The sequence below is a fragment of the Diceros bicornis genome, chromosome 5 (assembly GCF_020826845.1).
Source record: "Diceros bicornis minor isolate mBicDic1 chromosome 5, mDicBic1.mat.cur, whole genome shotgun sequence".
NCBI classification, from domain to species: Eukaryota; Metazoa; Chordata; class Mammalia; order Perissodactyla; family Rhinocerotidae; genus Diceros; species Diceros bicornis.
The window spans coordinates 59,396,304-59,417,458 of NC_080744.1; the positions used below are offsets into that span (position 1 = coordinate 59,396,304).

Consider the following 21,155-nt stretch of genomic DNA (forward strand, 5'->3'; position numbering starts at 1 on the left):
TGGAGCTCTCCACCCAGAGCTGTCCACTGGGGGCCACATCCAGCTGAGCTGGAGCTGGAACGGGTGCTGGCACCACAATGGACACTGCAATTTCCTCCTGCTTAACCTGACCCTAGGTCTCTGGGTTGTCGCAGTGGCTGTTTCCCTTCAGGGTCAGGGAATGTAACGGTTACTAGGGAAATCATAGCCTGAGGGAATACAGGCAGCATTCGTGCCTGTCCCTCCAGCTGGCACAGTGAACTAGGTGTCAGGGTCACTCTTGTGCTGGAGGAGGGTCAGCTGTCCACCAGAGGGCGTGGGCTATTGTTCCATCAGAAGGAAAGCTGGCGGTGAGAAGCCAGCCCCTGTCCTGCAGCCCAGCTGGGCCTCCGAGCCTGGGATCCTGAGGGGGGCCCTCAGAAGATCTTGAAGCCCTTCAAGAGGGTCAGGGTGGGTGCCTTGCGCTTGCTCTGGGCCCGGGACGACTTCACAGTGACCAGCTTGGCCTGGGCCACGGCGGGCATCTCCTTCAGGCTGACAGTGGACAGAGTGTTGAAGGTGCAGCTGGCCAGCCCGTGCCGGGCGGTGAGTGGGGCCTGGTGGGGCAGGGCCCTCTCCTCGGAGATGAAGAGGGGCCGGGCCAGGGAGTTCTTCTCCAGCTCCCGCCGTGCCTCCCGCACTGCCTCATGGAAGACGTGCTGCACGTGCTCGAAGTCCAGGCAGGCAGAGACTTCGAAAAACAGGCACCCAAACCTGCCTGCCAAGGCTGTGCCCTCAGCCTTGGTGACCTGCCTGGTGGGGAAGCAGGGCGAGGTGCGATCAGGAGCATGCATCCAAGTCAGGCAGGCCTGGGCCTACACTTGGCTCCCCACTTACTAGCTTGATGACCTACGTCATCTTCATGTCTGAGGCTCAGTTTTCTCATCAGTAAAATGGGATAATGACATCTGCTTCTCAGGGTTGTTAAGGGGATTAAGAAGGACGTTTTGTATCGAGTGCCTAGCACAGTATCTTGAGCATAGTCAGTGCTCAAGAAATGGTGACTGATGTCACCAAAGCCAGACTTTAGGAATGAGGCTTAGGGTAAGGAAGAAGGTGGCCCAAAGTCCCTGCCCAGACCCTGCCTGTGGCCAGAGGAAGACAGCCATTCCAAGCCTCATTTCTCCTCTACTCTAGCATGAGTCCCTTGGTCAGGAAATGAGCCACCCTCAGCCCTGGCTTGTGGGATCAGCTCTAGAAGGCAGTGGCTTAGACTGAAGGGCGTGAAACCACAGTGTCTACAGAGACATGGAGGGCCGAGGTAACTCAGGACGCCTGTGGTTGGCAGAGCTCTCAGGGCTCTTGGGGAGTTTCTTCTGCCTGCCCAGGGGAAGAGAGAGAGCAAGGGTGACATTTCATGGGGAGGAGGGGGAAAAGGAGAGAGGGAGCAGCACCTATTCTCAGCTTGGTCTTGTACCACCTCCCATGATGGTGGGATTGAATATTTGTAACTGGGAAGGCTCTGGAAACTTCTGACCTGAAAGCCATGGGAATCAAGGTGAGGGGAAAAAGACTGGCTCTTAGGTAGGTCAGATGTCCAGAAGAGGGAAGGGACAGGGGATCCCTGAGGTCTTGAGGCCAAGGTTCCAATGGCTGAATCCTCCTGACTACTTCCCATTTCTGACTGTCCCACCTGCCATTCCTGAGGACAATGACACAGCCTGTGAGATCAGAGGGGACCCTAGTTGGGTACTGGTGGGAAAAAGTTTCTGAGCCAAGGTTCACTAGACAGGAGCAGGGGCTGAGAGTGGGCTAGCTGCCCAGGGGAGTATCAGACAGAGCGAGTGACTAGGACAAAAAGGGTCTGGGGCAGAGCATCTGATCCACTCCCCACCCAGGGCTGGCGTCCTGTCTGTAAACTCCTTGCCTCCTGAGGAACCCCAATTGAAAGAATATTTGGTATTATTTGCATTTCTGAGCAACTTGAATCAAACTTTGTCATTGTGGGGCTTGAATAATGAACTTGCAGAAACAAGGACCCCATGTGTGCGTGCATATTTGTGAATGGGTGAGAAGGGATGTAACATTATACTTTTCCTGATTTTGTTGTATCCTAGTGAAAATTTTATCAGTGGTTTGGGAACCACCACTCTAACCCACATTTTATCCTTTAGCTGAAAGGCAATCATGGGAGACACTGACCAATGCTCAGTGAAAAGTTAGATTTACTGTGCCCATGGGACCCTGATCTAACCTCAGGACTTGATCAAAGAAGGAAATGGGCATAAATTGTCATGACTTGTTCTTAGGGAACTGATGCTGCTTCATTTTAGCCCCATATTCTTTGTTATTTGCTTCCAAACCATTTTCAGACAATCCCTATGGCAAGGATTGGGATCAAAACAGTGGTCTAGTTTTTTTCCTCATATTGAAAACTGGTTTATTCACAATTCAGTCTTCTGACCCTTCTTCCAGGCTCTGCAGTCTCTATGATTCCTCAAAGACCCCCTTGTGGATTTAAGATCACACAACTTCTCTCATTCCCTGAGATAGATTTGTCTAGATCTGAGGGCTTGACCACCTTTGAAGGCCCCTACTGTGGCCCCCTTCATGAGACTGCACCCCTCTTCTCCCACTGCCCCTCTGACCTGTTCTATACCAAGGGTCCCCTCCTTGCTAATACCAGTCAATGGACCTTTGGGGCCTGGGGAAGCAGGAGTGATCAGCCATGAGCAGGGGGGACAGGTGGAAGGCTGGTGGAAGGTGCTATGCCTTGCAGGTGGACTGGCCACATAGGACAAATGTCAGTGTTGGAGAAGGCCAGCGGGATGACTCATCAAGTGGAGGCATCAAAGTCTCCAACGCCTCAGGGGCCAGGCAGGCTACTTGAATGTGTGGAGAGGGTGGAGACAAGCCATGGGGAATGGTGAGGCCTGTGGTCAGCTGGAGAGAGCATGCCCCGCCTCAAAGCATTCCAATTGCAGGTCTTTTAAAATACTGTGCCGGCCAAGCAAAATATGGCTGCAGTATTCGGTGGTAATCTGCCCTCTGGCCAGTCTGTGACCTCTGATTCAAGTCCAACCCTTTCTAAGAGAACCTGCTCTCAGAATAGCCAATGTGGGAGTGAGCCTGGGGGCCGTGATGGTGAAGGAGAGCAGGTTGGACTGGAGCAGACACCTGACCCAAGAGGCCAATTAGAGCCTCTCTCCCTAGAATTGGAATTTGGCACTGAATGACCAACCAGCTGTGGGGAGTGGGAATGGAAAGTCAGGTAGACTCAGGCAAGAAAGGCTGAGGGTGAGAGAGACCACAGAGCCCCATGAGGGTGGAAGGAGCGGCCCCTCTTCTGACTTTCGGGGTCCAGCCCCTGTGCAACCCAGGTGCCCTTCCCTTCCTGCCCTTGGCTGCCTGGAAGACGATGCCCACCTACCCTCACAACATACCCTCTCTTACCTAAATTTGAGGGGATTGCTGTTCTTAGCAGCCAAATAATCCCTGAAGATGACACCTGGCCTTCACAAATGAGGACAGTGAGCTCCGGAGATGTGGGACAAACTGCCTGTGCTCACCTGTACTGGGCCATGTCCAGCTTGTTGCCCAGCAGCAGAGCAGGGTAGCCGCGCTGCGTCTCCTTCGCGTGCAGAGCGAGCAGCTCCAGGTAGCTGCTGCTGCCCTCGAAGCTCTGGCGGCTATCGACGCTGTACACCACCAGGAAGGCGTGGGCCCAGTTCAGGTAGCGCTCACAGTTCCTGGGGGTGTCCTGGGGTAAAGGAGGGAAGCCCCAGTCAGAGATAAAAGGCCAGGGTAAAGGCCTTCACCTGAGCAGCCCTGTCCTACCTCCCCACTCCCTAGGCCCTTGTATATTGTTCCCCAGCAGAGCCCTTTTCAAAGGGGCGCTTTAGTGTGGATTTGGCTTTGTGTGAAAGGAGACATTGTCTCGTGGGCCTCCCTCCCACCACCCAGCCAGAGACTGGGGACCTTGGCCTCTGGGCACACAGCCAAAATTCTGGCATGGCCCCTCCAGAGACCTGGCTGTCCCTGGGCACTGCTGGTGTGGGGTCAGGTTCATGTTGCCCCTTTGGCTTCCGAGAATAACAGGCATCTGGCCTTGGTAGAGGGTGGTGAGAACATAGGGGAGATGTGTGGATTGTGGGGGGACTTGGGCCCAGGGGATCCTCTGTGTGAACATGTGTGTGCACTTGTCTCCACGTGTGCAAGAGCATCAAGTCCCAGAGCGCAGGATCTCACAGCCAACGCCAGCACTCATCAGGTCTCCCCAGGCCCCGCCCCATCCCTTCTCATGTGGCAAGTGAAGAGATTCAGGCCCAGAGAGGTCAGCGCCTCATTCAGGGTCACATGGCAAATTGGAGCTTAAAAGGTTTACAAATTCTCATCTGAGGCCACCACTCTGGGACGGCACTTCTCAGGAGGCTGCACTGACCCTCAACTCTCCACGGGTAACGGGGGTAACGTTACCAGGTCTGCAGTGTCCATGACCCTCAGGTGGACAGGCTGGTGGTCCACAGTCTCCTCGGAGCTGTAGGTGTCCTCTGCAACACAGACGGTCAGCCGGGTCAGAGGCAGGGCAGGCCACTCGATGGGGAACTGGGTCTGAGTTCCAGCTTCACTCTGTGCTAGACCCCTGTGCAGCCCTGGGGGCCCTGCTCTGGGGCTGGCTGAGCTGGAACCACTGGAAAGGCCTTGGCTCTCACCCACATGGAGGACACAGGCAGAACCTCCGACCAATGAGATGCTGCTCCAGCTGTCAGGGCTCAGAGCATCAGAGGTCACACACAGAACACACCGTGGGGGATGGGATTGTGTTCTGGGTCCACCCACCAAGCCTGCGGGATGGAGTGTGTGGCCCACGGTCCCAGTTAGCAGCAGAGGCCTCAGGAGCCGCACTGCCAGCCCCTCCCCCGCAAACTCCAGGCTTCTCCACCCTCTTGCCCTCCGATCACTGTACCTGGCCCACAGGAAGTCCCAAGGACAATCCTCTTGCCCCCAGCGGGAGAAGGGACGGGAAAAGAGAAGCACGCAACATGATGGAGGGAAGGCGGTCAGACCCTGTTTAGAAGTCCCAGGAAGGTTTTACAAATAATCCTTGCCAAAATAATAGCAGAGGAATCCAGTGTAATCAAAAGTTTTAGGTTGGAGACATGGAATCAAACCCAACTTCAGCTACTTTTTAGCTGTGTGACTTGGTCAAGTCATTTCGGCTCTTTGATGCTCTGTTTCCTCATTTTAAAATGGGGATAATACAATAACATTGGCCAACAGTTTTCAAGTTTTTATTCTGTGCCAGGAACTGTGCTAAATGCTTGTCCCTGCACTATCTCACAGGGCTTTGTGAGGACTGGACGGCCCCACCATCAATGCCTTAGGACAGTGGGGATGCAGTGCTCCAAAGTTTACAGGGCAGGTTCACATTCCTAGGTGATTTTTTTTTCCTTTTTATTTTGAAATAATTTTAAACTCATGTAGAAGTTGCAAAACAGTACAGAGAGTTCCCATGTACCCTTCCCCCGCTCCTCCCAGTGTTAACACCTTACATAACCATAGCACAACTATTAAAACCAGGAAATTGACATTGGTACCATACTATGAAGTCAACTACTGACCTTATTTGGATTTCATGGGTTTGTTTTTTTTTTTTTTTTTTTAGTTCTCATGACTCAAACCCGAGAAAGCAGCAAGTGGCCAGCCACACAAAGAGGACCTCACTGTCATAGGGCAATCCCTCTCCCCACCCCCAACCTTCCCTGTGCCACTGGCCCATGTGTGTGTGTGCACTTGGCCCTCACCTTTCCCTGGTCCAAGTGACCCCAAAGAAGACCCCTCTGGGCAGAACTGGGGCCCTCTCTGCCTTCCTGACAGCAGCTACTGTGAGAAGATACCCCCAACCCTTGCTGAATTCATAGTCAAACACTTCTCACTGAGGGCCACTGGCAGCCAAGCCAGGCCTGGACACACGCCAGGTCCACTAGCAGCCAGCAGGGATCCCAGACAGCTCCCGTCCCCAGCCTGCTTTGGGGACTTGGATAAATAGCCACTCTTATTCAAAGACAAAAAAATAAATCGAATGGAAAAAATGCCCCAAATGTTTAACTATATTTGGTCCAAGAAGAGCTGCCCTAGATGCCTACATCTCATTCGGATTTCTCTTTATTTTCCTGCCAATGTCTGATGCACCCCTTTTAGGTGCTCCACAGCCCCCTGTCCCCAAACAGGCACCGTGTCCTGCTGGGCCCAAGGAAAAATGTGAGGCCGACCTCCGTCTCCTGCAGTCCCTTACGGCACAACAGCCTTTCGAGGTTGCCGTTAGCTCCACTGTAGACAGATGACGGGGAGGTGAGCCTCAGAGGCGGAGGGAACTTGCCCATGGCCACGCAGCACCCTGTCAGTAGAAGGAATTCGAACTCAGGTCTTCTAAGCTGGGCTGCCTTCCCATTGGGACCCCCTCGCTCCCGCTGCTCAGCGGACCAGCTGATCCTTCAGCTCTACGTGGGCAGAGTGCACAGAAGAGCAGACGCTCCCACCCCAGTTGAGGATGTGGAACACGCATGGGCGGGCTGCAGAAGCCTCAGAGATCATCTTATCCAGCTCCCTCCCCCTCTGCAAGTGAAGTGACTCTGGGGGTAGGTGGGGGCTCCTTTCCAAGTCACAGTAATGTCCTGTCTTCCCATCACCAAGTCCCTGCCCTCAGGGCATTCTGGTATCTTTAAATACATGGGCCACATAACTCCTAGTTCTAAATAATGTTCTGTGGACTTTAATGCTGAGAGAAGATTCTTTTCTCAAAGAATTTTTCTCTCATTAACAGTAATAATAATTTTTTTTAAAGGCACCAAAGGAGCCCTGGTCAGAGTGTGTGTAGGAGGATGCCTCAGAAATGGTCCCTGCGTCCTTGCAGGAGCAGGATGCAGGCAAGAGAGGTAAGAAGCCATCACCGTGCCCTGGGCCAGCCAGATGAGATGTCCCCAGCCCTTCTGTGAGAGTAGGATGTTCTCCTGGAGACCCCCGCCCCCTCTTGGAGCGCTCAGCACAGGCAAAGCCCTTTCACAGGCACAGAATCTCGGCTCCTCCAGCTCCAAGTCACAACCCATAACAAGGCACAACTCCTACGCAGACAGAGCACAGTCTATTAGTCACATCTTCCAGATGGGGAAATTGAGGCTCAGAGAGCCCAGTGCCACACAGACCTCCGCTCTAGGCCGTCTCTAGCATAAGGCTGCCCTCAGTGGAGAGCAACCGGAGTGGTGTCTCGTCTTCCTTTGTACTTAAGGTTCTCCAAGATTTAGGCAAATCACTGAGCCCTCTCTGCCTCAGTTGCTTTACTTGTATGCGGATAATAATAGGAGCTGTTCTTCAAAGGGTAATCCTAAAACCAAAATTCAATCTCATGTTGAAGAGCATCCATGTTGTGCCCAGTATTGTGCTCCACGCTGGAAATGGGAACAAATAACACAGGTTCCCACTGTCAAGAGGCTCCCTTTGAAAAGGGGAAAGAGTTGTTTTATATCTCCTGATGGCTAACTCTCCCCTTGGATGCACAAACCTCTCTCTGGTTCCAGAGTCCCGGCTGTTTGTTGCTGGAACCAGCTATGGGATAGTGGCTGGAATGTTTAGACAGTGGGACAGAACTCCCAAGAAGTGGCACTGCCCTCCTAGAATGGCTGAGGGGAGAGTGTCTGGTCATCTCTCCAACTCACACGCTCTCAGGGTGGGGTGAGAAACCAAAGGCCGAGGTGACTAACCACTCCAGGGCTGCTGCACTCCCCCCACCCCCGACAGTCTGACCACGCATACCACTAGCAGGTCAGAACTCCAAAGTTACTCAATCAGGAAGCTCCAGCTACCACTGTAATATGCTCCTCTGGTGGGACCCTGCGTGAAGGGTATGGACTGGGGCAGGGAGGAAGGAAGACTGGAGGCGGGTTGCCAGATAAAATACAGGATGCCCAATTAAATTTGAATTTCAGAAAAACAGCAAATAATTTTTGGTAACGTATGCCCTATGCAATATTTGAGCTAGGCAGAATCTGTCTTTTCAAGCACCATCCTTGAGAATCCCCGTTTTCTCTTCCCAGACACCCCAGCTTGTGTGCATTTCCTTCTCGCCTCGTCCCACCTCCCCTGTCTCCAATTCCCGCATGCCATCTGACTTCACTCCCCTCTCAACACCTCCCCCGGCCAGCACACAATTGCATCCTGTGTCCCACTCCCATGGGCACTGACCTCTGCTAATAAAATGGGCTCCCCTCAGACCTGCTGTGTGACCTTGGCCCAGAAGCCTCAGCTCCTTAGGCCTGTTTCCTCCACTGCAGCACCAAGGGGTTGTGTTAAAGCACAGGAGCTCAAATCAAGCTCTGAGAAACAAACCCCTTAGGGGCTGTCAGCGAGTTGCCTGCCCTGCACCCTTGACTTAACCAGCAGACCCCCTCTGCTCTCTCTGTTGGACATCCTGGGGTTCTGTTTAAGATCTCCTCGGAGAAAGGGATTCTGCTACTCAAGGGAAAAATTCTAAACACCACTGGACAAAATTGCCCCAAGGTACTTTCTGCTCTGACACTGGGATTCGACATTCCAGTCTGAACTGAGGGGCCATGAGTACCAAGGGGCTAAGGAGCTCTTCCCTCCAGGTGTCACAGTGGCATTCCATCAGAGGCCTGCTGCAGGAAATGCTGTATTGTAGAGTTTTCCAATCTGTGCCCCAGAGCCCTGGGTTTCCTGGGAGATCTCTCAGGGGTCTCACAATGCTTTACTCAATTCTTATGAATGGGGAAAATAATACAAGACTGCAGCCTCCATTTTCAAAAGGCTAAGAGCATCCAGACACTCTATTTTCCTCAGTGGACAGTTTACAATAAACAAATGTTATGTGAGCTTTAAGTTTCATTTATATCAATAAAACTCTGCTTTTGTTTGTTTTAGACATTGGGGTTCCAGGTAAGAGGTTACTTGAGGAAAAAGTCCTCCTGCTAGAAATAATTTTTAGAAACACTGATCTGATAAATCTGTGGGAATCTCAGCCACCATACGTGGGAAGCCATTTGAGGAGGAAGAAGAAGGAAGGAAGAAGCAAACACGCATTGAATGTCTACTGTGGGTCAAGTACAAGGCTAGATCTTTTACATGTGCTATTTCTTTTTTTGTGTGTGAGGAAGATTAGCCCTGAGCTAACATCCATGCTAATCCTCCTCTTTTTTTTTTTTTTTGCTGAGGAAGACCGGCTCTGAGCTAACACCTATTGCCAATCCTCCTCCTTTTTTTTTTCCCCCAAAGCCCAGGGATAGTTGTATGTCATAGTTGCACATCCTTCTAGTTGCTGTATGTGGCACGCGGCCTCAGCATGGCCGGAGAAGCGGTGCGTCGGTGCGCGCCCGGGATCTGAACCCGGGCCGCCAGTAGCGGAGCCGGCGCACTTAACCGCTAAGCCACGGGGCCAGCCCCTACGTGTGCTATTTCTTTAATCCTCACGGTCATTCTCTGAGATAGGTCTGCCCATTTTATAGATGAGGAAACAGAAGTTCAGAGAGGTTAGGTGACTGCCTCAAAGTTGCACAGCCAATAAGTGGCAGAGCCAGGATTCAAACTCAGCTCTGACTGACAACAGAGCATCCCTTTTTCCAATATACCAGGATATGGCTATAAAACAAGACTAGTTTTCTTGTGTGGTTCAAAACCTGGTTCAGAAGCCAGTACCACTAGAGAATTTCTCAAATGTCTTCTCCAGCTTCTCTGGAAAAGTACATTGAGTGACCATCTTGAAGAACAACACTTAATGGATGTGGATGTTCTGCTATGTTTGACTTTTTTTAAAAAGTCTCATCATACCTCATATTTTAGAGAAGGAAAATCAGCTTCTCTCAGTTTTCTTAATTAGGCCAACCCCCAAGTTGTCTGGGGTGGGCAGTGGAAGGATGTATTTCTGGCACTTAAAACATTTTGCCCCATGGGCTGAGTCATCCTGGTGGCTCCCCTCCTCTGCCCCAGATGTATGGTCCTGGTCTGGCCTGGGCCCACCATGGGGTAGGTGTGTGTGTGTGGGAATCTAAGTAGGGCACAGCAGGAGGAATGGGGAGGAGTGGTTCCTTACCCAAGTTGGGGTCATATTCGCTGATAAACCTCCTGGTCAGAAACTTCACAGTCAGGGCTGAAAGAAGCAGAAAGAAGTTGGCTCAGCCTCCCCTGCTGCGTCTGGCTGCTGGCCCCTGGAAGCTGCCCCTTTCATTTTAGGGAGGCCTTATCTAGCCTCTGTGACCCCTGGCTGACACCAAGTTCGGCTCTCCCGGGGAATGAGGCTGGGCAGCTGAGGAGTTGGTTTGAGAGGCTCAGAAGAAACCAGAAATATGGGGAACCGTTTCCCTCCCGTTGAATCCTGGGATTTTTTTTTTTTTTTTTAATGGCAAGAAAAGCAAGGAGAGGCAAGCCTAAGGGGTGTTTGTGAAGACCCAGACTACGGGTCAGGACCAGTTACCTTACGGTCAGCCTGGTGAGTCTCAAACTGAAGGGATACCTCCTCCACCCTGGACAAATCATGAAGATTCTGAAACACGGGACATTTATTCCAATTTTGGCTATAAGCCAAAGAGAAAGTAAGAGCTGAGTTGGTCAGTGGGTGACCCCTGAGAGGGGTATGAACCCCCAAGGCCCAAGTAAACACACCCTAGTCCTCGGTCCTCCATAGCTCAAGTCTTGACTCTGTCTAGAGCCTCCACACTCATCATGTGTCTCACAGAATTAAAACTCTAAAACCAAGTACTCCTCAGGTAGAATGCATTAACAGAACTCTAATTTTGTTCAGAATTTAGCCACACAAACCCAAGGGCCAGCCAACTATTATACTGGACTCTTAAAACATAATGCCGGGCCGGCCCGGTGGTGCAGACGGTTAAGTGCGTGTGCTCTACTGCAGCGGCCCAGGGTTCGCCGGTTTGGATCCCAGGCGCGCACTGACACACCGCTTGGCAAGCCGTACTGTGGCGGCGTCCCATACAAAGTGGAGGAAGATGGGCACGGATGTTAGCCCAGGGCCAGTCTTCCTCAGCAAAAAAAAAAAAGAGGAGGATTGGCAGATGTTAGCACAGGGCTGATCTCCTCACCAAAAAAAAAAAAAAAAAAAGTAATGCTATATTTTTAAGAAAATCCTTAAAATTCTTTCCCAGGATTCTTAACAATGTCAGCTTGCAAACTAATACCCAGGGAATACATATTTTAAAATTTAAATTCCTTCATTCATGTAGTACTGGCTAAACTGTACCAGTGACGGAGCTATGGATAACAATTAGATTTTCAAAGGGAAAAGGGCAAATGTTTTCTGTAGGAGAGCATGATTCAGAGTCCCTTCCCTGAGCCAGGGGGCTGGCTTCAAAAGTGGAGAGTAGGCCCCAAGTGAGTCTCAAGGAACACTGTTGGGAAGGAAACCCATAGCTGACTGAGTCCATGTTGGCCATTCACTAATGGCTGCAGCCAGAAAACAGTCAGCAGAGGAGCCCCCTCTGTCCTTCCATGTGCAGCTGCCTGTGGGAGGGGGAGGGGTGACTCTTTATCTGGGTCTCTGCCTATGTGACACCCTCACCCTAACCCCCTGGGCTCCAGCTGGCTGAGAGCTGCCGGGAGTGGTGTAGGCAGAGTTCAGTGTTGATAGAAATGATCTCAACGGAAGCCCAAGATCTTGGTTCATCAAGGACAAGTCCCAGGCACCTGGGACCATAGTCTAATGTGTTTCCAGAAAGTCAAGAGAGTGGTCTGGCTTGAAACAAATTCATTTGATAAGAATGCACACTTTGTTCCAAAATCACAGGGAATTGGGGTGGGAAGTGGGGAGCGGCCCCTCCCTGGGAAATCCCAATAGCGGTGACTTCTCCTACCTCCCTTCACTTCCAGCCTGAATCAAGGAGTAGCAAGGCTGCGACTAAGCTTATAGGGACCCTGGGCCAGGGATCAGTGCCTAACAGGTCCCTGGTGCCAGTCACCAGGGCTGACAGCTGGCCCCAGGGAGAAGAGATGGAGGGCAGTGGACAGCAAGGGAGAGATCAGCAGAGGACTGAGAGAGACAGAGGCAGACAGAGGGGAGAGACAGATGGGAGAGACAGCTGGGGTCACAGACACGGAGGGGAGACACACAGAGGAAAGACAGGCAAGGAACAGAAGACAGATGAGAGATGGAGGGACTGACAACAAAGTAGAGAGAGTGCCAAGCAACAGAGAAACTGAGGCAAAGAGGAAAATCACGGTGTCTCACCCAACCCACCTGTGTGCAGGAAACCCCCAAAGCCAGTGGAGCTGCCCGCAAGTCCACAGCACCCAGTTCCTTCCACCCGCGCCCTGTCTCTCCATCGCCGTCTAACCCCTTCCCCTCGACCCCCTCCCCGTCCTACTCACCGGACTTGCCCACCCCGCGGCGCCCCAGGATGGCCAGGTTGACCTCGAGGGGCGCGCTCTGCGGTCCGGTGCCCGCGCGGGGTTTCCCGAACACCGAGGACATGGCGACGCTGCGGAGAGGGACAGGGGTCCTCGGCCGATGGGCCCCGAGCAGCGTGCCCGCCCGTCGAGGCCCTCGGGAGCGAGTCGCGGGCTCCCCTGGCACTCGCGGGCTCGGCCCCGTCGGTGTCCGCGCCCGGCGCCGCGCCGAGAGCCGACCGGGCTGCGTTCCCGGCCGCCCAGCCCGACCCGGCGGGAGGAGGGGCCGGTGGAGCCCGGCGGGCGGAGCCGCCCCAGCGCCGCCAAACTCCTTGTAAGGGCTGCGGGAGCCCCCCGCGGGGCGCGCTCACCCCAATCCCGGCGCGGGGAGGGAGCTCCCCTGGCTGCACACCCCACGACCATGCTCGGCCTCGAGGGCTGGGGCGTAGTCACCGTCCTGAGCGCCCACAGACCTGGCAGGGAAGGACAAGGACCAGAGAGGGAGAGGCCCGAGGTAGGGGGATAGAGGGGCAGGATGTTTCCAGCCTTTTCTGAACCTCCACTCCAACTCTTCCCACCAGCAAGAAAATCCACCTCCGCCCTTTGTTCCACCTACATGGCCGGGCCTCTTCCTCCGGGAAGCCTGCCTAGGTCAACACCCAGCCTTGCCCTTTCTCTAGGTCACAGCCAGCTTAGCCTTGGCACACAGCTCCCCAACCACATTACCCTGCTCTGCCGTGTGGGGACTTTCAGGCATCACTGCAGAACCCCGGCAGAACCCTGGTTCCTGGGAGGAGGAGGGGGAGACGGACGTCCTTACTAACATTTCGTGGCCAATATGCGTCCAGCTTCAAGAAACCTAACCCATCCTGGATTAGTTTTCTCCCTGATGGGAGCTAATGAGTTGCATGTGTTTGTGGCCTAAATGGGGCATCTTACTTGTTCTAAAACCTGGTACACCCTCTTCCCTATAATGATCCTGGGATTGGTAGATGAGCCTGGCAGGGGTCACTTGTCATTCCCCTTGAGACCCAGGGTAAATCTGGTCACGCTGGGGACAAGGCAAAAGGCCCACATGGGGAATCTGGACACTTAGGATCTAGTGCCTGCTCTTTCACGAGTGACCTTAGGCAAGTCACCTCACTTCATTGAGCTGTGATGTCCCCATCTATAATACTAAAGGAAGGGGAAAATTCCGTGATGTGACTCAGGCCTAATAGAGAGTGACAGAATCAGCCCTGGGTTCCAGGTCTGAGTACTTTATATAATCTTATGGGGTCTCTGTTTTGCAATATACTCCAGGCTAGAGCGGGGAAGGGTATGGGATTCTGAGAGACCTCTCACTTCAGCCCTTCTCCCTCCAACCCCGACTCCCACCCAGCTAATCTACCCACCCATGCGCAAAATAAACCATGGAAACCCACGTCAGCAGGCAGAGGGTCTGGGGTCAGAGCCTGATGGTAATAACTTCTCAACCAAGAAGGAAAATTATTTTCCAGGACTGGACATGAATACTGACTCAGCCTAATTGTGTTTCTGGGAGATCATGGTAAATCAGCTGTGTTATTAAGACTCTAAGGTGTTGGGAGGAATTTGTTTAGATTACACCCTCAGGCTAAAATCACTCACAGAGCTAATGGCCAAGGGTTTTCCTTTGAGTTGTAGGAGGAGAAAAAAAGTAGGAGCCAAGTTCCAGCCACGTCTCTGGTCTGGCCCCCATCCTGTGAAGACAGACTGGTGCTGGATGGAGTCTACGGGGAGAGAACTAGCCTCACTGGAGGACTGCTGGAAAGAGGGCAAGGTGTGGACCCCCACAGGCCCAACTGGGTGTAAACTTGGGCTCTGCTACTTCCCTGCTTGTGGGATGCTAGGGCAGGTACTTTCTTTGTCTTGAAAACTCAGACCAACCAGTAGATGGGAGCTGCAGGGAGGCAGGTTCTAGCTCCGTGTGAGTGTGAACTCTAACCATGTGAGTTGTCCATAGTTGGAAGGGACTGTCTTTAGAGGAAGTGAGCCCCCACCTTTGAAGGCAACCAGTGGGTGACCACTTCAAGGAGGTGTTGTAAGTAGACTCCATCATGACTTGCAGGATGGGATGAGATGACCCTTAACACCCTTCTAGTTCAGAGATTATTTGAACTCGGGTCCTCAGCTGTGACTGCTAAGTGTCCAAGTCTGCTCCTCCTAGAAGGCTTAGGAGGAAAACGTCGCTGACCTCACAACTGCAACCAGTCTCCCTCCCCATCCTCAGTCTCCTCATCTGTGGGCTGCTTGTCCAGCACCAGCAGTGCCGGTTGTGGACCAGAAAGGCCTTTGGAATCAGTCACTTACTGTCAGACCCTGGAATAAGCTACTTTGCCCTTCTGGGCCTCATGTTTAAAATAGGGATAATATTAAGGATTAGATGAGATAACGTGAAAGAGTTTCACCCAGAGCTTGGCCCGTGGCCCAAAAAAAAAAAGTAAATGATAGTTCCTTCTACTCCCTCTGGACATGAATAGTTCACACTTCTCACCCACCTACCAAGAAGCCACAACTGTTTAGTGACCAGAAGTTTGGACCCTTCAGGTCAAAAGAGGTTATTCTGCCAGGGCAAGTAGCCCAACCCTCCTTACTACCCCCTCCCCACCTTCAGGCTCTTATAAGGGGCACTTAGGCACACAGAATGCAGAAGATGTGGCACCTGGCCTAGCAGTGGGCTTGCAGCAGGTGCTCAGTAGATGTCTCTGGAGTGAAGGAGGGGGGATGCACAGGTCTAGACAGGTAGGGCCTGTGAGGATTTCCAGATGCCAGGTCCTACCCTTGCTGCTCGCCCCCCAGGAGCCATTTCAGGACCCTTTGTCATGTCACTGCATTCTCGGAGCCAAATATGACAACCACTTCTGTGGTTGTTCCATGATAAATTCAGATGTCAAAGCTGAACAGAACCTTATAAGTCAGATCCATGCTCCACTTTACAGATGAAGAACTGAGGCCTGGAAAGGTCAGGTAAGTCAGTGGTAGTACCAGCATCAGAGCCCAGCAGGAATCCTGACTCCTAGTCCAGTGCTCTTCTTCAGGTCCAGGCAAGCTCCTCACTACCCTGTGTGCAGAAACACTGCCATGGGTGGGCAAAGGCCAGGGGTCCCCTATCAGGCTGTGGGGGTCCTCCGAGGGCAAGGGCTATGTTACCTCTATCAGACTGCAGGCTTTCCTGGGACAGGGGTTGTGTCTCCTCCATCAGACTGGGGACTCCTATTTAGGTTAGGGCCCAGGAGTCCACTTAACAGACCCCTTACTGTGTGCCAGTCATTGTGGATAGAGAGATGAACAAGGCTGGGTGTGTGCTCTAGAAAGGGTCTGAATCTGACACAGAGCCCCTTTCCTTGCTCCCACCCCCAACCTTGCACACTGTGGGAGCTGCAAAGTGGAGAGGGAGGTTGGTGTGGGGTCGGGCAGGGCCTGGGAACTCCGTGGGCTGCCCACAGCCGGGATAGCTCCTTGTCCTCTCCAAGTCCCAGAGGAATGCTCACTGACTGGGTGGAGGAAACTCTCACCAGCTGCAGACAACACCCCACTGGGGCCTTGGGGAATGAGCCAAAGGGCTGACCCTCAGCCCAGCCTCAGAACTATAACCCCCCACCCTGGTTGACCCCCTGCCCACTGCCTGGCTGCTGAAGGTGGGAGCTGGGTGTGTGCACCAGTGCCCCAACCCACTCAAGCCAGGGCTGGACTTGTGAAAAGTTGGGACTGGGAGCAAGCTTCAGCTACGAGGGGTTTGCTCTCCTTCCCACTCCTGCTTGCAGGAGAGGTCCAGGCAGTGGTCTATCTGTTGTGTCTGCCAGTTACTAGGTACCTGGAACAGGCCATCTGGGAGAGAACTGTGGCTCCCTGGGGGTCAGCCCCCTCCCCAACCCTGCCCTTTAGCTTGAGCCTGGCAGGAAGCAGCTGTTTCCCTCCCCTAAGACAAGGCTAGTGCAGGCGAGGAGGGGCAGGGGAGCCTGGGGTCAGTGGACAGGGTTCAATCCATTCCCTTTGTTCATAACCAAGGAAAAGCCTATCCCATCTCTAGGCCTCCCTTTCCTCATCTGCGAAATGGGAACAGTCAGACACCCTCTCCCTACCCCTGAGGCCACCAGCAAGGACAGAATCAGGACTGGGCACTGCAGAGCCCACTTTCCTCCAAAAGGGGGATTGTCATGCTTTCAGCCAATGTCTGGCTTCAAGGAAGAAGAGAAGCTGGCAGAGGGCCTGAGATAGTATTCGTGGGGACTCCTGCCCACCCCATCTATCTCCTCCTCCTCTTCCTGTCTGGTCCCTGGGGCAGAGTGTCTGGGTTATTTCTGGCTGCCTCCTCCAGGCCTCTGGCTTCCCAGGCTCACACAAGTGGTCCCCACATCCCTGCCCTGCTCTGATGGAGTGAACTGGGTGGGAGTTCCCTGCCAGGAGAGGCACATTCACGTTGGGTCTGCAGATTCATACGTGAGGATCTGTGCATGCATGTGTCTTAGTGGGGAGGGAAGTTCCCATTCCCCCTCCCAACTCCGGCTTTGTCATTGTGAGTCACTCCATCCTCCTGAAGAAGGCCTGCAGTTGAACATCTCCTGAATGGCAGATACAGTCGTCCCCCCTTATCTACGGTTTCTGTTTCCTTGGTTTTAGATACCCACAGTCAACCAAAGCCTGAAAATATTAAATGGAAAATTCCAGCAACAAACAATTCATAAATTTTAAATTGCGTGCTGTCCTGAGTAGCGTGATGAAATCTCACGCCCTCCTGCTCTGTCCCATCCATGAATCATCCCTTTCTTTGTCCAGTGTATCCACCCGTCAGTCACTTAGTAGCCGTCTCAGTTATCAGATTGACTGTCGTGGTATCGCAGTGCTTGTGTTAAGTTACCCTTATTTTACTTAATAATGGCCCCATAGCACAAGAGTAGTGATGCTGGCAATTCGGATCTGCCAAAGAGAAGCTGCAAAGTGCTTCCTTTAAGTGAAAAGGGGAAAGATCTTGAATTAATTTAAAAAAATCGTATGCTGAGGTTGCTAAGATCTACAGTAACTTTTATTACAGTATAGTTATAATTGTTCTATTTTATTATTAGCTATTGTTGTTAATCTCTTACTGTGCCTAATTTATAAATTAAACTTTATCCTAGGTATGTATATATAGGAAAAAGCACAGTACATACAGGGTTCAGTACAATCCGTGGTTTCAGGCATCCAGTGGGAGTCTTGGAATGGATACCCCCATGGATAAGGGGGAACTACGGTACCATCCTACACCGGTCTGGGCTTCAGTTTCCCCACCTATAGAATGAGGTGGCAGGAGAAGATAATCACTAAGCTCCATTCCATCTGACATTTTGGAACCCAGAGTCTCAGCTGGTCACCTAGGAAAGTTCTGTGCAGTGGGAAAAGTGTCCCTGGGGTGGGCAGCAGGAAACCTAGGGCTGTCCCCCCAAGCTACATGACCCTGTGCAATTCTCTTTTTGATCATCCACTGTAAATGAACGGGTTGAATCATATGAGCCTGAAGTTCCTTCCAACTGTGACCTCCTGGCACGAGGTGACTGCTCAGCATTTGTAGCACAGAGAGGCAGCAGAGCACAGTGGTTAGGGGGACACGCTCTACAGTCAGGCCGGTGGCAAGCAAGCCCAAGCTCTGCCACTCTCTGGCCATGTGACCTCAGGCACATGACTAAACCTCTTGATGCCTCAGTCTCCTCGTCTATGAAATTAATAATACCTTACTCATAGTGTTGCTGTAAGCAATAAATGGATAATAAGGAAGAGAAAATAATCGTATCTACTCATAGGATTGTTGCAAGGATTATAGGAGTTAAAGGGTTTACAAAAGTGCCTGACACAGTGCAGTTTAAGTGTTAACTGTTATTTCAAGAAGCTCTTCTCCTTCCCATCCACAGACATAGGATCCCCTCAGCAGCCCCACTTTCCTTTTCTCAACGTTTGGAGCTACACAGCAACGGACGAGTAGAGACAGAAGTGGGGAATAGCCATCAGTTTCCCATTCACATCCCAAGTCAGGGAGCACACTCATGGGCTTATTAACAGGACGCTCACCTGCTACTCTCTCATTTTTACAGAAAAGGAAATCGAGGCTCAAAAAGATTGGACTAGCCGAGAGTCTGGGGCAGAGATCCAGGCCAAGTGAGAACTTGTTACGGACCCCAGCCTGGCCCACTCTATTTGCTCTACCTCTGCCTCTCCCTCCAGCGCCCAGGTACACCCACCCTCCACCAACCGATGGAGTAGGCTAAGTATTAATCTTGTCCTGGCTTTTTCCCAGCTGAATGACGTTGGCCAACTCAGGTAAATTCTCTGAGCCTCATTCCTAACACTTTACAGCTATTGTCCCAATACCACGAAATAGGTGTTTTTATTGGCCCTATTTTGAGGAAACAGGGTCAGAGTTGGGGTACTTGCACAAGGGCATGCAGCTGCTTTAGTGCCGGTTAAATGGGGTATCTTTGTAAGCAGCTCTCAGAGTGCCCTGCATGCAGTTGGTGCTCAGTATATGGTCACTATTATTACTATTTCTCATACGGAAGTGAGTGACCCCGCAGGTCCCCGGATGCCCTCCGGGCCAGTGGCCATCCAGCTTGCCGGCCACCACATCATATGAGCCGTACTATCTTTAGCCAGAGATATTTATATCCCCTGGGAATTATTTTCCTCTACGGGGGAGCCCCAGAGTTGGTGGCCGCTGATTCCAGGCCCCCAGCGTTGGCCTCCGCCCCTCTGGCCCGCCATGCCGCGGGGCCCGGAGGTCCCGGTGCAGGTGTGGGTGGACAGCCAGCTCTTCCAAGCCGACCAGGCCCTGCTGGTGGAGCACTGCGGCTTCTTCCGCGGCCTCTTCCGCTCCGGCATGCGCGAGGCGCGCGCGGCTGAGGTCCGCCTGGGCGCGCTGAGCGCCGGCGGCTTCCGCACCACGCTGCAGGTGCTGCGCGGCGAGCGGCCGGCGCTGGAGGCGGAAGAAGAGCTGCTGCAGGCCGTGGAGTGCGCTGCCTTCCTGCAGGCGCCAGCGCTGGCGCGCTTTTTGGAGCACAGCCTCACGTCGGACAACTGCGCGTTGCTGTGCGACGCGGCCGCCGCCTTCGGGCTGGCCGACGTGTTCCACAGCGCCGCGGTCTTCATCCGCGACGGCGCGCGCGAGCTGGCGGCCGATCTGGCGCTGCCCGAGGCCCGCGCATACGTGGCGGCGCTGCGGCCCAGCAGCTACGTGGCCCTGAGCGCGCACACGCCCGCGCCCGGCTTTCTGGAGGATGCGTCGCGCACGATGTGCTACCTAGACGAGGAGGAGGACGCTTGGCGCACGCTGGCCACGCTGCCCCTGGAGGCCAGCACGCTGCTGGCAGGCGTGGCCACACTGGGCAACAGGCTGTACATCGTGGGGGGCGTGCGGGGCGCCAACAAGGAGGTCGTGGAGCTGGGCTTCTGCTACGACCCCGAGGGTGGCACGTGGCGCGAGTTCCCCAGCCCGCACCAGCCGCGCTACGACATGGCGCTGGTCGGCTTCGACGGCCGCCTCTACGCCATTGGCGGCGAGTTCCAGAGGACGCCCATGAGCTCCGTGGAGCGCTACGACCCGGCTGCGGAGTGCTGGAGCTTCGTGGCCGACCTGCCGCAGCCGGCTGCAGGCGTGCCCTGCGCCCAGGCTCGCGGCCGCCTCTTCGTGTGTCTCTGGCGCCCGGCCGACACGACGGCCGTGGTGGAGTACACAGTGCGAGCCGACACGTGGCTGCCGGTGGCCGAGCTGCGGCGCCCGCAGAGCTACGGCCACTGCATGGTGGCCCACCGCGACAGTCTCTACGTGGTGCGCAATGGACCTTCCGATGACTTCCTACACTGTGCCATCGACTGCCTCAACCTGGCCACGGGCCAGTGGACGGCGCTGCCGGGCCAGTTCGTCAACAGCAAGGGAGCGCTCTTCACGGCGGTGGTGCGCGGCGACATCGTCTATACCGTCAACCGCGTGTTCACGCTGCTCTATGCCATCGAGGGCGGCACCTGGCGGCTGCTCAGGGAGAAGGCCGGCTTCCCACGGCCGGGGTCCTTGCAGACCTTTCTCCTGAGACTGCCTCCTGGCGCCTCAGGGCCTGTGGCCTCCACGACGCCGGAACTGTGACCCCTGGGCTGGGCTGTAGCAGGCGACGCCCTGAGTCTTCCCTGAGCAATGGCTGAGTCTATGGGGCTGGCCTTGGGAGCTTCTGGGAACGTCTCTCTCCCTGGTTGAAACTTCCGGGTCGTGTGACTTCTGGTAATATGGACATGTCCAAGAAGCTCAGGGAGCAACGAGGACGCTGGGGTCTGAGCCCTCAAATTACTTGGGCTCTGCTGAGAACTGGTGGGTCACAGTGTCAGAGGAAGAGATAGAATTTCAATAATCCAGGCTTGTGTGTGAATGGGCCAGTAACTGAGCATGGCTAGGAGTGGGTTAGGTGATGTTAAACTGCCAACCAGTAGGCAAGAATTAGGCAGCTGCTGTGTGCCCAGCTCAGTGCTAGGCCTGATGTGGCTGTGGTTGCCAGATGGGGTCCACAAAGGTTAGAGCCTGGCCCAGGCCAACAAAAGGTTTACAACACACTTGTCTTGATCCACGGAGGGGTGAAGGCAACATGCGAAAAACCCACAGCATAATAAAACAAAGAAGTAAAGAAATCAGGGCAAAGGAAAAATATGTAACTCCAGAAGGAGGATAGTATACAAACTGTATGAAGAAGACAAGCCAAGTAATTAGCTGCTGAAAGGGAAGGTTCAGACAGGAGAGAGGGTGAGAGCTCAGAAGAGAA

At 53.5% G+C, this 21,155-nt stretch overlaps 2 protein-coding genes across 3 annotated transcripts; one reads left to right on the forward strand and one right to left on the reverse strand.

Moving 5' to 3' along the window:
• On the reverse strand, positions 1 to 12,448 carry RASL12 (RAS like family 12). 2 transcript variants are annotated; one of them, XM_058541839.1, is made up of 5 exons: positions 12,346 to 12,448; positions 10,058 to 10,114; positions 4,435 to 4,508; positions 3,528 to 3,718; positions 1 to 771 (listed from the first exon to the last, which is right to left on the reverse strand). In XM_058541839.1, exons 1-5 carry the CDS (start codon positions 12,446 to 12,448, stop codon positions 396 to 398), a joined length of 801 nt encoding a protein of 266 aa, XP_058397822.1. In that variant the 3' UTR covers positions 1 to 395. The 2 variants fall into 2 exon arrangements, with proteins under 2 accessions (XP_058397822.1, XP_058397823.1); XM_058541840.1 differs by lacking the exon at positions 10,058 to 10,114.
• A 6,666-nt stretch (positions 12,449 to 19,114) lies between these two features.
• KBTBD13 (kelch repeat and BTB domain containing 13) lies at positions 19,115 to 20,666 on the forward strand. Its single transcript, XM_058540464.1, has one exon. The coding sequence runs from the start codon at positions 19,115 to 19,117 to the stop codon at positions 20,489 to 20,491; it is 1,377 nt and encodes a 458-aa protein (XP_058396447.1). The 3' UTR covers positions 20,492 to 20,666.
• Positions 20,667 to 21,155: the final 489 nt, after the last annotated feature.

What these genes read in the sequence shown, in the direction of transcription:
- KBTBD13 (XM_058540464.1), top strand. Translation starts at nt 19,115, where the DNA reads ATGCCGCGGGGCCCGGAGGTCCCGGTGCAGGTGTGGGTGGACAGCCAG.
- RASL12 (XM_058541839.1), bottom strand. Translation starts at nt 12,448, where the DNA reads ATGTCCTCGGTGTTCGGGAAACCCCGCGCGGGCACCGGACCGCAGAGC. An exon ending in CGAATATGACCCCAACTTGG is followed by an intron (nt 4,509 to 10,057) that starts GTAAGGAACCAC and finishes TCTGTGTTGCAG; the next exon opens with AGGACACCTACAGCTCCGAG. An exon ending in TCATGGACACTGCAGACCTG is followed by an intron (nt 3,719 to 4,434) that starts GTAACGTTACCC and finishes CCTTTACCCCAG; the next exon opens with GACACCCCCAGGAACTGTGA.